The sequence below is a fragment of the Lissotriton helveticus genome, chromosome 1_1, assembly GCF_964261635.1.
Source record: "Lissotriton helveticus chromosome 1_1, aLisHel1.1, whole genome shotgun sequence".
Taxonomy (NCBI): Eukaryota; Metazoa; Chordata; class Amphibia; order Caudata; family Salamandridae; genus Lissotriton; species Lissotriton helveticus.
The window spans coordinates 1,260,119,736-1,260,136,360 of record NC_136057.1 but is presented as its reverse complement, the minus strand read 5'-3'; the positions used below and the strand labels follow the sequence as shown (position 1 = coordinate 1,260,136,360).

At 41.0% G+C, this 16,625-nt stretch overlaps 1 protein-coding gene across 1 annotated transcript in view; it reads right to left on the bottom strand.

Moving 5' to 3' along the window:
• LAMB1 (laminin subunit beta 1) overlaps window positions 1–16,625 on the bottom strand; it is a 298,596-nt gene that overhangs the window by 202,545 nt on the left and 79,426 nt on the right. Inside the window, exons 6-7 of the mRNA XM_078680114.1 lie at window positions 11,811–11,874; window positions 1,707–1,906 (exon numbers count right to left, since the gene is read on the bottom strand). Of these exons, the coding sequence (XP_078536240.1) occupies window positions 1,707–1,906; window positions 11,811–11,874 (264 nt within the window). The remainder of the gene's footprint in view (window positions 1–1,706; window positions 1,907–11,810; window positions 11,875–16,625) is intronic.

Here is a 16,625-nt window from a genome sequence, read left to right as displayed (position 1 = left end):
TTATACACACTCGACAGAGCAGGGAGATGTTACATTACAGTACACGCAAATGAGCAACAGGAAGCTGGACAATAGGGGCAAAAAAGTGTACAACTTGTTTTACAGGTCTGGCAAACACAGCGCTCGCTCCAATATATACATTACTTCATAGAAGCGCATCCCAACCTTCTATTTATTCGACTGCAGCCCACTGAATGCCTACTCTGCACAACTGTGGAACAATTCTAAAAGGCCATGGTCTTGAGTAGCACCTTTACAATTTCAAAAGACCACACGTGTTTAAAATAAGAAAAGGAAAACTACAAGTCCCAGTATGTGTGCTGCTGCTGGCTTAAAAACCAGGACCAGGTCCAAGTTACCCTCATCTTAAGGGACCTCCCAGCAGGTCGAGCAGGCAGGAGTCTAGCACCTTGGTTTTCTTTAGGAGACCTTGTGTGTTGTCTTCTTGCCTGTGACAGTGGTACAAGGGTGCATGTTCCGTACTTTCTGTGTCCTATTTATTATTCAGCTCAGTCCCACAAGAGTTATGGTAGACTGGTAGTTTCTCATCGCGAGCGGTCGCGAGCATACGCGACCACTCGCAATGGGAATCCAGACCTCCCCGCGTTGAGAATCTCGCAGGGAGGTTTATTTTCCACGCTCGCGATCGCCAACTTGATGTTGCTGATCGCGAACGAGGAAAAAATCTCGCCAGGATGTCATTTTGCTTGCTCACGGTCGCCAACTTGACATTGAGGACCGCAAGCAAGCAAAAAATTACCGCTGCACTACGCTACGCGACGAGTGTTCGCACTGTGCTACGTGCAGTTTGCGTAGTGCAAAGTTGCGCAAACTTCGCAAACTACGCGAGCGTAGCGTAGTGCTTTGCCCAGGCCTAATCATGAGAAGGACGTGCGGATGAACATCCTCAGAGATCGACTCGGCATTTGCAGAATCTCCTTTTCATTGTTAGCTTATGAGTTTACTGATTCCTTTGAGCACAGCATACAGCTCTTAATATGTCCTAATATATGCGTCCAGCCAATATATTATGCTTTGCAATTCCTGTGCTGATCATCTGATTTTGCTGGAGCAGTGGTCTAGTGGGATCATGCAGTCGACATACTGTTTGCCTGATTCTGGAACCTATCAGAAGTGCCTAATATATCACTATCTTTGCATATATATTTTGTTGAGTCTTTCAAGTCTTCAATCCTTGAATTGCATGCTATTTCAAACGTAAACTCAATATTTTTAAATCCAGCACAAAAACTGATCATTATTTAAAATGTCGGATTGTCACATCTCCTCTTTTCTTTTAAATGGCGTTCCCCTTCCATCCTCTGCATCCCTCTCTCTAGCACAGCCTCCTCATAGTCACATGCATGTTCTATGATCTATTTCTGAAAACTGCCCACAACTCATATCAAAGATTAGAACCTCTCTTTCGTTGGAAGTCATAGCTCTGCAGACTAACATTACGTAACCTCTACAAAATCATCTAATCTACTAACCCCACCAACCATGTGCATAAACTACATAACCCCACCGCCCCTAATAACTATACCTAATTCTTATTAATGTAATCTACCACAAAGAACCTGGAATGAATGCATGGAATGGTCTCCCCAGCTTAGGGTGCTTTAATATTTCATCTGGGGTAGTAAGCACTATATAAATGCAATAACAAATGCAATTTTAAAATGTGGAATAGAGAGGTCATTTACCATGCCTTCCACATCCGCGTACCCATTCACCGGTGCGCACTCACTGGCGTGGCCGTAGCAGAAGCAGTTGCCACGAACCACCATATCATAAATGGCGTAGTAGTATTTCTCTTTGATCTCCATGCGGGAATCCAAAAGGTCATCTCCCAGGGTGTGCAGTTTCTTCAACTTGACTCTTAAGTTAGTGATTTTCAATAGATCTGAGGAGAAAATAACAGGATAGTTACTTACGCAGTTTTTACCACTCCAACATACATTTAATGCAAGTGCAAACATATTTAAGTAGCATCAGTGAAATTTAGTTGCAAAGAGCCATAGTAATCCTTTCAATCAGACCCCCTGTGCTCTCCATTTCCATACTCTGCTATTGCAGACATTTGGAAGCCCGTAGAATGGTTGCCTCTAGTTTTCAACTCTTATTCTCAAATGGATTAGTTTAGTACTTTTTAAATGCTCTATATTCAAGGAATAGGGATCTGCAAATGTTGCTACATTAGAGATACCACATTCAACTCAAATTATTGCCAAAAAGCAAGAGCAGGTCTGTGTATTGAGACCATAAGCCATCTGGTTTACCAAATGATAACTAATACTTTTCAGACAAATATTAAATTTAATGGTCACAAATGTTATTCTTTCAGCCGGCAAATACTTACATCTAATACTGTATTTTCATACAAAATTTTCACTAAGATACACTAAATAACCAGTTAAAAATAAAAAAACATATAGAATTAATTAAGTTTGACTCTCAGAAACTTCATTATTGTTGCAAGGGAGAGCAGGACAAATCTGACACCATGCAAAACAGTTGTTACTTTAGAAAGGCAGAATGTATGGGTTGTCTAAAGAAATCTTAAAATAATGGAATTTGCCACAATTTTTCCAGTTTAAAAAAGCTTTACTTAATATTTCACTAGCCGTTCAATCCATACACGTAAAATGTAATACAGTTTAGTTAAACATATTTTCAGAATACGAAAGCAAAACTAAGGCTCAACACAACAAATTTTGAAATGGTTATAAGAAATACGGTGACACAGTTCACCAACAATAGTAATGCCTTATGAAGAGGGTTTAGGTTATTCTATTTAAAAAAAAATTTTTTTTTTAAATAAAACATACATGTGGAGGTGAAGATGGGGGGGAATGAGGCCCCTAAAATTTAGGTTTCTACCTTTGTATTTCTTTTTCTATCTTGCTCTGTCCCCCTATGTTTTTCAACAAGACCAAAACTTGCTCTAGAATTGTGATGGGTAGGCAATGCCACACATTCAGTAGGACAGCAGCCTGCTCAAAGGTGCACAGGTTACCTGCAGGTACATTCTCAGTGTGCCCCTTGAGAAAACGATGTGGTCATCTCCAAATTATAGACAGCAGATGACATCTAGAACCACATAGGTTTCAACTGCTAAATGAACATCAACACATTTACAGCTCGGAATAACGCAAATTAAAGGATTATGTTACTTACCCTGTAGGCATCTGTTGGTGGCATATAGTGCTGAAGATTCACATGCTTAGCATACTTCTCTCATTTAGGGCCTGATTATGATGTCAGACGGACCGCCACCGACGGCCTGTCTGTGGCGATTTGTCTGACATCTGGTGCTGCGGTCCGACCACCACATTATCATGTGAGCAGTCAGAGGTGGCATGCGGAGGGTCCGACCAACGCTTTTGACGGCTTCCGGAGTGTACTACCCTACAATAGGGGCAGGGCCTGCTTAGGCACCGTCATAGGGATTACGATGCCGATGTCAGACAGCCTTTACACGGCGGTCTGATCGCCATAGAAAGGCTGTCAAAAAGGGACTTTGGGGGCCGCGAGCAGGAACCCCGAACCTTCTGGCCCTCTGCTACAGCACCCCGGGGGTCACTTGTGGAGCCCCCGAAACATCAATGCACCCTGATGCCTGGCACATGGTGCAGGGATGTTTCCAAACATGCCATTTTGCATTTCCTTTTCAATACAAAAAGGCATATTTCTGACTGCCTTTATGACAGTGGGATCGTAATTTGGAGGTCGGGACCACTACCTACTTTGTGGGCGGTCCCAATCCCTAAACAATGCTGGTCAGTCAATCGGACGCTCAACCGACCGGCCTCCTGAGGGCCTTAGTGTGAGGTCTGGATGTGTGTGCAAGTTGTTTTTCTTCGAAGAAGTGTTTTGAGTCACTATGAAGTGACTACTCTTCTCAGTGACAATGCACATGGGCATCAGCTCCATTGTTAAGATGGTTTTCCCGCAGGCAAGTGAGAATGGAGTAAGTAAGTGTCAGTAAAAAGATGTCCATGCAATTAAGATAATGTAAATGAACTACAACGGCCACAGGTATCCAGGGAAGAGGGTGGGCGCATGTCTACAGCACTATATGCAACAAACAGATGCTTACAGGGTAAGTAACATAATACGTTCGAGGCATGTGTGGCTGTAGATACACATGCTTAGCACTGGCTAACCTGTGGGTATTGCAATTGTTTGAAAGGGAGTACGTAGCACTGCCTGACCTAAATTGGCCTGTTGGTGTGCTAAAACATCCACACAATATTATTTAGTTAAAGTGCATGGTGTACACCAGGTAGCTGCATTGCAAATTTCAGCTACTGCAATATTGCCCAGGAAATCCATGGAAGCTCCTATCTGAGGAGTACAATGGGCCCTAGGTGGGTTGGGCAAAGTTATTTTAGCTTTGATAAGGGCTTTCCTGTGTGAGGGGGCGAAAAAGCAATAAAAAGCTGTTTGGTCTTACGAAACCGTTTAGTTCTGTCAATATAATACACAAGAGCTCTTCTGACAACCAGTGTATGAAGGGCCCTTTCCGCAACTGAATCTGGTTGTGAAAAGAAAGTAGGTAGTTCAACTAATTGATTAAGGCGAAAAGATGAAACCACCTTTGGAAGAAATGTTGAGTTTTTTCTAAACACCACCCTATCTGTAAGTAGTTGGAAGAAATGTTCCTCCAAGGTGAAAGCATGGAGCTCACTGACACGCCTTAGTGTGGTAATGGCCACTAGAAACGCAACCTTCCAAGATAAGAATTGTAGGTAGCATTTGTGAAATGGTTCAAATGGTCGATCCATAAGTCTAGTAAGTTCAATATTGAGATTCTGTGTAGATGCTGGTGGAACTTTAAGTGGAATTACTCTTGTAAGGTCTTCCATGAATGCCTTATTAACTGGCACTTTGAACAAAGATAGTTGTTGCCTATTTTGCAAGAAGGCAGCCTTTGCGGCTAAATGTAGACGTATGGATGTATAATATAGTCTGAGATAGGCGTGACAACTGTAAAGTGCGTGTCAGCCCCCCCATCTTCTTGGGTTTGTAAATGGAACATGGTTGTCATGTTGTCCGTGCTGACCAAGACAACTTTGCCTGTGAGATGCCTTAGATATGCTTTCAATGCCAAGTGAACAGCTTGTAGCTTGAGGTAATTGATATGGAGACCCTGGTGTTTGGGTTCCCAAAGATACTGGACTGTTAGATGATGTAGGTGAGCACCCCATTCCGTAAGGGATGCATCTGCTGTGAGCAAGATCTGGGGAACAGCGTCAAGAAAAGACTGCCCCTTTGACAAAATATGTGTGATCCTCCACTGCAGAGAGCAATGAGTGCGGCGGTCTACCAACACTGGATCCTATAAGTCACCCTGTATTTGTGTGCACTGGCGTGCTAAACATCCCTGCAGCGGGCGCTTGTGAAGCTGAGCATGTGGTACTGCTGCAATGCAAGATGCCATCATGCTCAGGAGTTTCATAATTGTTTTGACAGTTATGCTTTGATTGAGTTTGGAATTAGTACAACACCGTTTGAAAATTTTGGATTCTGGTGCGATTTGTTTAGGCTAAACCCAATTGTGTGTTGAGTATGGCCCATAAGTATGGTTGAACCTGTAATGGTTGAAGATGTGGTTTTTGTATGTTTATTGTGAAACCCAGTTGATGCAGAAGATGGAGAGTGGTTTGAGTGTGTATTTAACACTAGGGAAGCACATTGGCTTTAATGAGCCAGTCAGCAAAATTTGAGAAGACATGTTTTGTCTGCGCAGATGTAGGGCTTCCACTGCTAGGCACTTGGTTAACACAAGAGAAGCGTTTGTGACTCCGAATGGAAGCACTTTGAATTGGTAAGGTTTTCTTGTTACAACAAATCTAAGGTATTTGTGATGAGTTGGATGAACGGGTATATGGAGGAAAACGTCTTTTAAGTCTAGTGCTGACAAAGTCGCCTTGTTGAAGCAAAGGAATCACATCCTTTAGAGTCACCAGATCGAAGTGTTCTGATAGTATGCAATTATTTAAAGGCCTTAATGATCCACCCTTTTTCGGAATGATAATGTATAGGGGGTATACTTCTGTGCATTGATACAGAAGAGGGTCTGGTTCTATGGCTTCCTTCAGCAAGAGAGCTTCTACTTCCTGATTTAGGAGATTTTCATGCTCTACACAAAGAAGGCGTCTACGAGGTCGAATGTTTGGAGGTCCAGACAATAACCATGCTGGATAATGTCCAACACCCACTGATCTGATGCTATGGTTTTACAAGTTTTTTAAAATTATTGCAGTCTACCCCCGGCAGGTGGTAAATGGACAGGGGAATGTTAAGGGAGTCATTGCTTTGAGGTGGAGAGTGCAGTGTGTGAGGAGACCCCTCTACCGCGCCCTTTAGAATTGTTCCCTCTGTATGTACCCCTATAGTATCCTCTAGAAAAAGAAGCTTGATTTTGTTGTCTGTGGGAGGATGTAGAGGCATTGGAAGATGTAGTCTTGGTGCCTTGTTTATATGTGATACCAAAGGAGATGATGGACGGAGCGCTTGAACATATCAAACACTCACCCCCAGTCAACTGATCTGGGTTTAATCCATCATCATTCTTTAGCTCACTCCACCACCCCAGTTCAGACATGGCCATATGCAAATCAGTCTGACACTGTGCCTCATGGGAACAGTCCAGCCAGAACTGCCAAGCCATGTCTTCCCTGGACCGGAAACAAGCATCCTGGGACCGGTTTCTGGCTATTCAGCCGTCATCAGCCAGGCTAGCTTGAATCCAGTGGCAAAGTGAGCAAGGGACCCACGTCTGGGCATAACCTGCCAACTTAGGGCGGACAAAGCAATACCAAAGGAGGACCTGGCTTGGCAGTTCGGTCTGGACTGTTCCCATGAGGCACAGGGTCAAGACGGATTTGCATATGGCTGGGTTCAAACTGGAATGGCATGGTGAGCAACAAAACGATGGATTTAAGCCCAGATCTCTGTACTGAGGTGAATGTATGACATTGTTCTGCATTCTGTCCATCAACTGTTGTTTTTGCTTATATGTGGTGCACTGATAGGAGCCACGATTAGTACAGGTTTGTAAAGCCCCCATTGATTTGGTTACTTCAGTATATTTTTTTCATTTTCTATAATGCTTGGTAAACCTAGGGACCAAGCACATGTTCCTTGTCAAATGGTACATTTAGTAAAGTCTGTTGTACCTCTGGTATAAATCCAGACACACGTAACCATCCCTTCCTACGTAGTAATATGCTGGTGTTTATTTCTATGGCAGCTGAATCTGCTGAATCTAGGGTACATCCAATAGGATGATTAGAAATTAGTTTCCACTCAGTAACAATTTCTTGCCCCCTTTTTTTTATTGCTCAGGGAGATGTTAAAGGAGATCCTCCATTTCATCCCAATTTGCTCTATGGTACCTCGCTAACAGAGCCTGGCTGGTAACAATGTGCCAATGATTAGAAGCTGGAGCAGCCACCCTTTTGCCTGAAGCATCAATAAGTTGACAGGCGGAGGGACATGAGCGGAGGTCTGTGAATTAGCTCCTTTGCGTGCATTCAAAACAAATAAAGAGTCTGGAGAAAGCTGCCTTTTAAAATATATAGGGTCAGATGGTGCAGCTTTATATCTTTTTTTATCTATCCGGGGTGTAATGATGTGTGCTCTAACAGGGTCCTTAAATATCTCCTCAGCATTTCGAAGCATGCTTTTTAGCATGGGGAGGTATGGAGTCACCCTATGTGTATTGGAGAGAGTTTCAAATAGAAAATCATCCTCAATAGTATCTTTATGTAATCGGACATGGTGAAAAGCAGCAGGCTTAGCAAGAAAGTCCTGGTGAAAAGAAGAGTCATCAAGCGGTGATGGTCTGGCTGGATCAGTAGTCCCATGAGGATCAATACGATAACTGTCCCAGAGATCTGTAGGTTCTGGATGTGAATCATCTCCTCCACCATTATCTGTGGTGTAATGTTCCCTGTATCAGCTTATGCCTGAGGTGGATATGCAGAAAGAGGTGGAGGTGGTTGTGGTGGTGGAAAAGCAGGTAAAGAATGAGATATAGGACTGGTGGCTATATCCTTTTGTTTTCTTCAATGGCCTATTCAAATGTTTGAGGCTGAGGCTATACAGTTTTTGTTATTGAACAATTTGAGGCTGGATATGTATTGTCTTTTGCCTCGGATCGAGCCCCTCTTGCATAACCGTGACAATTGGTTTTGTAGGCAAGTCTGTTGTGGAAATGGCAGGTTTCTGAACTGAACCAGTTTTTTCCTTCAGTACGGAACTGGATTTTTTCCCTCAGTGGGGAAGAGGCTTTTTTTCCAGTGCTGAACGTGTTCTGTCTTTCGGGGGCGAAGAGATTTTGCCTTTAAGCTCAGAGCCAGTTGGAACCGGTTTGTCGGGTTGTGAGGTGGTTTGAGCCGAAGAATGAATGGAATGGCTTGGGCCAAGGCTGGGTGGGCTGAAGCAGGGTATGGTAATTTTGGCTTCATTTCCAGAGCTGAGAACGAGGGCGGAGCATCTGTATCGAATGTTTGGTGCCTTCCATGGTCTTTTTGCAGTGGATGCCCAGAAGCCATATATTCACTCAGTCCAGAGTGTGTCTGCGCAAATTTTACAAGGGCAGGTGTACTCACGTTACGTTGACCCAGAGAAAGGTCTTTGATCTAGAGATTTTTTCATCTAAGAGTCAGATGAATATTCTGGGCTAGAGAAGGCCATTTCCTCAGCTGCAGAGGCTTTCAGGATTTCTTCCCAGTGTTCTTCGAAAGACCAACAGGCGGCTTCACAGTCCTCTTCTCTGTGATCTGGGGATCGACATAGGTTGCAAACCCGATGAGGTCAGTCCTCGGATATTTTGCGTGGCAGGAGGGACAAAAACTAAAGGGAGTACATTCCATTAGCAACACATTGTGGAAACGGAAAACGAGGAGCACATGAGCTGCAGGCTACCATGCCATTGCTGATATTTTCTACTACAGAGAAGTCTTCCAAAAATTGGATTCCCAGTTATCTGGTTGAATTGTACAAACTTCCATATGAATATACTCTTCGTCACTTTGTGAAGCCCTGAAGAAGTCTCTTTGGGAGGCGAAACACGTTGCCTATGATCTTCTGCCTTTATGAAAATATGAAATAAAGAGAAATCCTTTTAAGAAACACACATCTGGGATATGGATATCTTTTCGTGTGCTTACTGTCTCTTGAACACGGATGTTAGATTGTTATGATTTGATGTACAGTGCTGAACCCTTTTGTGTTTCACATTGTGGGTGGAAGCTGATTTTAAAAAGAATAGGCCCGAACAGACAAGGCAAAGCACGAAGGCCGCAGGTTAAGCTCGCTGAACAGACAGCGAGATTTTCAGTATTTATTTCGATACATGAGAATGGAAACATGATCGCAAACAATACCAACAAATGGAGAAAGGAAATGAACCAAAGGGAGCCGAAACAGTCTTGAACGGGAGAGCCACCAAACACGTCTGAACCCAACGGCAGAAAGAAAGCAATCTAATAATGGAGTTGATGCCCATGCACATCATCACCGAGAGGAGGAGTCACTTAACTTTGTGACTCACAACACTTCTTTAAGGAAAAACAACTTGTACACATCCGGCCCCAGCACTAGGTGGAGGAAGTATGCTAAGCATGTGTATCTAAAGCCACACAGGCCTGGAATATTCTCTTAACAGTCAGATTAAAAAGGTCACACATAAAAGCACACAAAAATGAAGTAAACCTGATGAAGTGATAATGAGTTATTACGAATAGATTGAAATGCCATTGGAATAAAAAAGTTAAACACACCAATATTATGGAAGTATATTCATTTTTTTGGGCACTGAAACAAAGCTGTGCCCCCCAAATAATTATTTTAAAAGTGTTTCTTACAATACAGTTTCATACAAATATCGCAGAAAATCTCCCGTTCAAAAGGTAGCTGATCGAACGAAATGCCGAGATTTTCAAGACTAGTTCTGAAGTGAGAAGATATGGAAGCCAGGACAGACTTAGTAAACAGCAATGCACAGATATGAATTCAGCAGCCCACATGCCTCGAACACAGCACTATTTATTATGACCATTAACTTGAAGATTCCCCTACTTCATAAAGGCATCCAGTGTAACAGTTTTAAAACAGGTGAGATGTGCAGCGGTCTTGGGACATTGCACACAAATTTAACAGCAGTATTTTGGATCAACTGAAGTTAGTTAACAAATGTGTCCTGTGCAGATAGTTAAATGGAATAGCAGTAGTCCAGACATATTTTCACCAGGTCATCAATAAACGGGACATAGAAGTCATTAGTGACAAATAGAAGAACATGCCAATTTTCAGCTGGAAAGAAAATTATACTTGCTACTTTGGCTATCTGCGTTTCAAGAGATAAATTGGAGTCAATCATAATGCCCAGATTACATACCTCATGGGAAGAGGTAGGGCATGGTTCCACACTATCTGGCCAAACTAACATTCTGTGCACTAGGGCTCATGCAGTAGAAAATAATAAACTAGTTTCAGATGAATTCAGCTTTATTAAATTTGATTTTATCCACCAGCGAATACAAGGAAAGCTGAAAGCCAAAGTTGAAGCATTTTGAGTTCTGTAGAAAAACCTAAAAACTCATTGGGCGTTAACAGCAAACAAATAATGTCTAAACCTTATTTGCTTGAACAGATGTGTAAAAAGGAGCTTAAAGATATTTAGTAATAGAGGCAGCAAAGGTGAGCCCTGTGGTACACCACAAATACAGATAGATGTAGGCTCAGATTTAAATGGTGGAAACATAACAAAACTAAGTCTGGAGAAAAGGATGAAATAGTCAATGGTATCAGAGGTTGACGATTTGGCATTCCAAAAGAAGAAATGCGTTTCTCTTTACTTTGGACATTGAAACCTAGACTGGTGTGCTAAATGATATTTTTAATGCTCATGTCGCATGGTTCACTTTGAATCTGAGTGGTGGCAAAAACCTTTGTCTGCAGGCTCACATTTAGAGTTTTGGCACTTAAAAGCCCTGCTCCATTTGTGTCCACTCTACAGACGCTGTACAAATCCATCAAATATCCCTATTAAACAGTAAACATTGTTTAACTGTTTAGGACTTGGAGTTTATAACACATTCAGCAGGTCCAATATCCCAAGAGACCAAACATACTAGTGATCCAAAAACAAAAACAAAAATCATAGGAAACATGGCATTAACAAGGAATCCTAATGAATGTAGCAATAGATTGGTTGAGAAGGGCAGGTTTTTTTGAGGAACCATGTCCAACAATCTACAAAGCAAATTGGTTGCCACACGGTTAGCAGGACCAACTCCGGTATTCTTTAGGGAGCTGCTTGCTTTTTTCAAGTAGCTCTCGTAGCAGTCTACTGTACACAACTGGATAAGGCCCAGTATGCAACAGTGGGTATTTTTGACTCTACTGTAGCCAGTCCGTGAAGATTGCCTCTTGTCCAATTTATTTTTTTAAAGAGTTAGTTTCAAATGTTGCTTCCGCTCATTTACAAACAACTTTTATATATAAAACATGCTGCACCAACATGCAAAAACGATAATGAAGCAATTCAGAGCCATTTGAAAAGTATTATTGATAATTTATATTGTTTCCTGAAGGCTCCTGCAACAAAAAAGCTATTATTGGTTATTATTGAGGTAAACAGTGTATACTCCCTTTTCTACATAATTCTAGAATGGAATTGCATCATTAAACTTAAAGTGGACAATTGATTATGTTAATTCCCTAAATTCCTTTAGAATATTTGTGAAAAATGGCAAACTTGGTATGCAGTCATTGACAATCATCTGACTTACTCTGAATTCTAGGACTGTATGGGTCTTCAATTCTGAAAACTGGATCCAAAACACGGTAAATAATCTAGGGAAATAAGCAGAAAGAAGTTAGTATCCTAAAGGTTGCCAATATCAAGCAGGAAACAAAAATCTGAGACCTGGCCAGCACTCCAGGGCCCTGATTAGAAGCCATACGGTACTGGGAGGTGCAAATTTACAATTACCATGCAGTAAATCTGCTCCACTAATGTCAAATTCTCATGGAATGTGGAATTACCTTGGGGGGCAGAGGGCTAAACTTTCTATTTGTAAAACCACATGTAATTCAGAATTCTGTTGGGATTCATGCATACATTTATTACCTGCTCTGAGCAAGTGGTAAATGTATGTGCGGGACTTCTGGGTGCGGTGGAAGATGATAGAGGAGTTTAAGGGAGGGATGAGGAAGGTTGGTTCTAGCCCGGTGGAGCAATGTATGCTGTCAGTACAGAAAGAAGAAATTAGGTTTGGCTGCTACTGCTTCTGATGCATCATGCGATTCTTCTGATCAGAATTACAGTCAATTAAATTGGGTCTGGTCTCCTTCTCCCGGAAAAACCAGGTGTGGAAAAACATATTAACATAGAATCAGGTGGACCGAAATACCAATTCTTAAAGTCACGACACCGGACTCAAAAGCAGGGCCAAATTTAAAGACATAAGTAATTACAAAGATCTATACACAAACATTCAAGCTCTAAAGAACATAGAATGAATGCTCTTAGAGAAAATAGGGAGTGATATTCTCCTAAAATTAAGCAATAGTCTCCAGCTGCTTGCAATCTGGACTTCCATGGTTAGCTGCTTGCATGGCAAACCTGTGCAATACTCAATATTTCCGCCCAGATTTACTGCAGTGCCATATTAAAACATCCATTAACCCCATCACAGAAACCCTGCACTATCTACGTCAGCAAAAAGCTGGAGCAGCTCTGCGTCCATAAACATGAAGAAACTTTAGAAAACGTCATGTCTGTAAGTTATTTCCCAACTGAGCATAAACTATCCTAAATTCCATACCCAATAACACATCACCACTGCAGATTTCCTCTGGCTTACAAAAGTGAATCTAAATTGGTCCGATGGTGTCAGACAACATATGCAATACCGTTTAAAGAGCCACACTCTTACACCAAACCGAAAAGTTCCTTCATGAAATGCCACAATGAATGATAAGTCACTACACATGTTACCAGAAAGCCCATAAACCCTTACTTCATTTTAGCCAAGGCCAATTTAGTTGGAAAAGTGGACAGCTCAAATTGAATGACCAATCCTAACCACGTTAAGAAGTAATGGGAATAATACAAATACATTCGCATACCACTGCACATTAATTCGTTCAGGGCCGGTATTGACCAAAACAAAATAGGTCATAAAATATAATATAGTTTGTGTACTTTAAGCTGATCATGGTTGTGGATCCAGGAGGCCGGGGTTCAAGTTTATATTCTGTCTCAGTCACTGGACCCAAATTTGTGTGATTTTGCTAATTTCTCTCCTTGCATCTCTTCCTATGCACACCAAAATTAGGATGGTTTGTAAAAGTGGTGGCCCGGCATTAAGTGTTTGTTAAACAAGCATTTAAAAAAGTAGACTTTTCCATTGTGAAATATATTTTGGGGTTGCTCTATCGATTCCTAAGCTTGGGCTCTTAAATCCTTCACATTCAGTGCCAAGGCATTTGGGTATGTTAGGTCCCAACCTGTTCAAAGTTTGGAGAGCCCCTTAACAATAAAACTTTACATTACAAAGTGCTGATGTGACTGATGAAACTTTAATAAGGAAGAGATTGTATTCTAGGACTGAAAACGTAATCCATTCAGAATGTCCTTAAAGGTCGAATAGTGTTGTCCCTTGTCATACTGGAACCTTCCAACCGTTCTGTGCTGTGTTTGAATTTTCTTTTTTCCTTATGAAACACTTCAATGCCCAAGTGGCTGAGTCTGTTTTCATAAATAAGCAAATAAACAAGCAAGTAAAAGTGTCAGTATAAATGAGTTCATTTGAGAGCTATGATTGAATGGTGTGGAAGTATGGCTTCCCTCCCTCCTGTTATTTATTGAAGCACCACAGATTTTCAGTAAGCACTGCAGACCTACACTATGAATTCCCACTGACTCGAGACAGCAGGGCCACACAGAGGAGTACTCGCTTTCCTTCGCAGAAAGGTAAAGGGAGGCACATCGAGCCCCGATTTTGCAGGTTCATCTTGCCTGCCTGCTGACACAGCCAAGAACAGAAGATGCTGCTACTTCGCTAGACAATTGTTCTATTGTTCGAAAGAGGAATACGTTTATGAGCCATCTCTGGAACAAGAAGTAGACCTCTTTTAGTGTTAAGTTTCGCTTAGTTATCTGAAATGGAGGTAGGGCGAGAAGTATCAGTATAATTAAGCTTTGTGATACAATAACAATGTTACAATATTTATTATTGTTCAACCTACTGGCAAGTATCATTGACACTATATTGCTCGTTTCTATAAACGTTACTACTCGCCTTGAATGCAGTAGGATCGAATTTAGAATTTAAATAAATACTGAAAACGTATTCCTGGTTTGCTAGTATTATGGAGTTTGCCTTTCCATAATAAAAGAGAGTTTGAGTTCTACTAACTATCCCTGTGAAATCTCACATGATTCATTGTTACCTAAAATGCCTCTCACTGAAGTAATGCTCAGCGGGTTGAAGGGCAGTTGCACTCCATCTGGCTGTCTCGAGTAGGCATGTAGACAAAGTCGTTGGTGTCAGGGGCTCTAGAAAGCCCATTACCGAGCCGTGCGCAGGAAGGAAAATCCAGAAAATGTATCAGGAAAAGCCATGTGCTCCTGGAGGACAAGCTAGGGGTGGGCACGTTCCAAGATTCTATGGAAGGCCTCATAGCTTTGTGAAGTTTGCAAAGATCTTTGCTTTGCTGCAATGTCGCTTTTATGCTTACCAATGAAATGGTGTCAAGCTTTCATCTAGTGGGTTAATGTACTACTGGAAGGTTTGAATTTATATTTATAAAAATAATTTAAAATTACTAACCATTCACACACAGTATCTGACACTAGTTCTAAAACTGCATTCTTTCCTTCAATAGATATTTGCGGATTACAGAGGTTGGAAAGATGGATTATGGTCTTTGAACAAACTTTTCTTAGCACAGCATGATGTAAACATGCCTCTGTGTGCAAGTACTTCTTGGTATCTGTTTTAGGATGTTTCTTAAAGACATGAGTATTTTTTTTTAATCAAATGCTGCTCACATCTGTATCTTTAAATCTCGTTTCAAATTGATTCATGATTTGGGGCGGAATTTATTGCATGAAGGGTCATTTACCTAACACCTGTAGAGTTGATACTTCTGCATATCATCATTAGAATGTTAGTCATGATGCTAGGGTGGAATGTTAGCTTTTGATTATAGGAGTTAGTCTGTGAGCTGTGAAGCTGTGCTGGAGGCATCTACCTTTATTCTCCAATAAAGCAATTTATCTTTCATCAAATTGACTGGAAATTGGATCTTTTCATTGTCGAAGAGGGTGGGATAAGAGCATGTTTTACAACATGGTCGCCAACAAAAACATTGAGATTGTTTTTCGGGAGGAATTAGAGCATCGAGTAAGTAAACGTTCGTTTACCTTCAAACATTCTTCAACATTTCACTGTGGAAAATTTGTTTAAAGCGAAAAATGAAGTTTCAATCAGATGATTTTCAGACTTTCAGCTCATAAAAATACAATCAAAAATTATGCTCCGAGTATGCTCAGTTTGCTCAGTTCAGCTATAGTTTAATACATGCACTTCAGCTACAGTTTAATACTTGCAGCCCTGAAATGATGATAAAACAGGTAAATTTTGTCTAAGCCCCTGTTTTAAAACATTCAGGCTTAGATTTAAACAATCTTCAGAAGAATATTAAAGGAATTTAATCTACCTTTCTTTATTAGATAGTCAAAATCACACAATTTCAAATTAAATCTTGTCAAACGTGTATTTCCATCCAATAGAATTTTACTCACAGCATATTCAGAAGCAAGTTGCTGTAGATATATTCCAATTGATTCATAAATCTCCAATAAGTCCATAAATCCAGGGGTGGAGGTATCAAAGTATCAATGTCTCTGTCCCCTGCACAGAGAAGACCACCCCGTCGCCAATTAAAAGATCCAATTTCCAGTCAATTTGATGAAAGATAAATTGCTTTATTGGAAAGTAAAGGTAGATACCTCCAGCACAGCTTCAGGATTGTGATGTAGTTAGGGAGAGCACTTCATTATTAACCAAACCTCATTGCATCATAAAATTAGATTCATATGATGTTAATATGCTTGTCGATTCGGGCAGTCTTTAAACTTCGTTATCCATGGAAATGTATTGTGAAGTGTGGAAAGATAAATCTGATACTAACTCATGGAGTAAGCCTGACATTAGAGCTGTCGGGTACGGGGGAAAAACCATTAACATAATTGGACTCAAATGGATGATAATATCTTTTAAATGAAAAAGTTTATGGAAGGGTGTATTTGACTAAACAGGTTTCGAATTTGTTGGGTTGGCGTCATCAAAAAGATTTAAATATTATCCTCAACCCTAATGCTGAAGAACCGGTTATGTCTACTGTTGTGCACGATGTTAATTCTGTCTATCAAAATGACTTATTTGAGAAGTTCAAGAGTATTCTCTGATGATCTAGGAAAATTGAAGGACTTCTCGCACAATATTATTTTAAAGAAAAATGCTGTTCCAGTGGTACACAAGGTTAGAAATGTTCCCCATCTAATGAGAGAGCCATTGCAATGTGAACTCAAA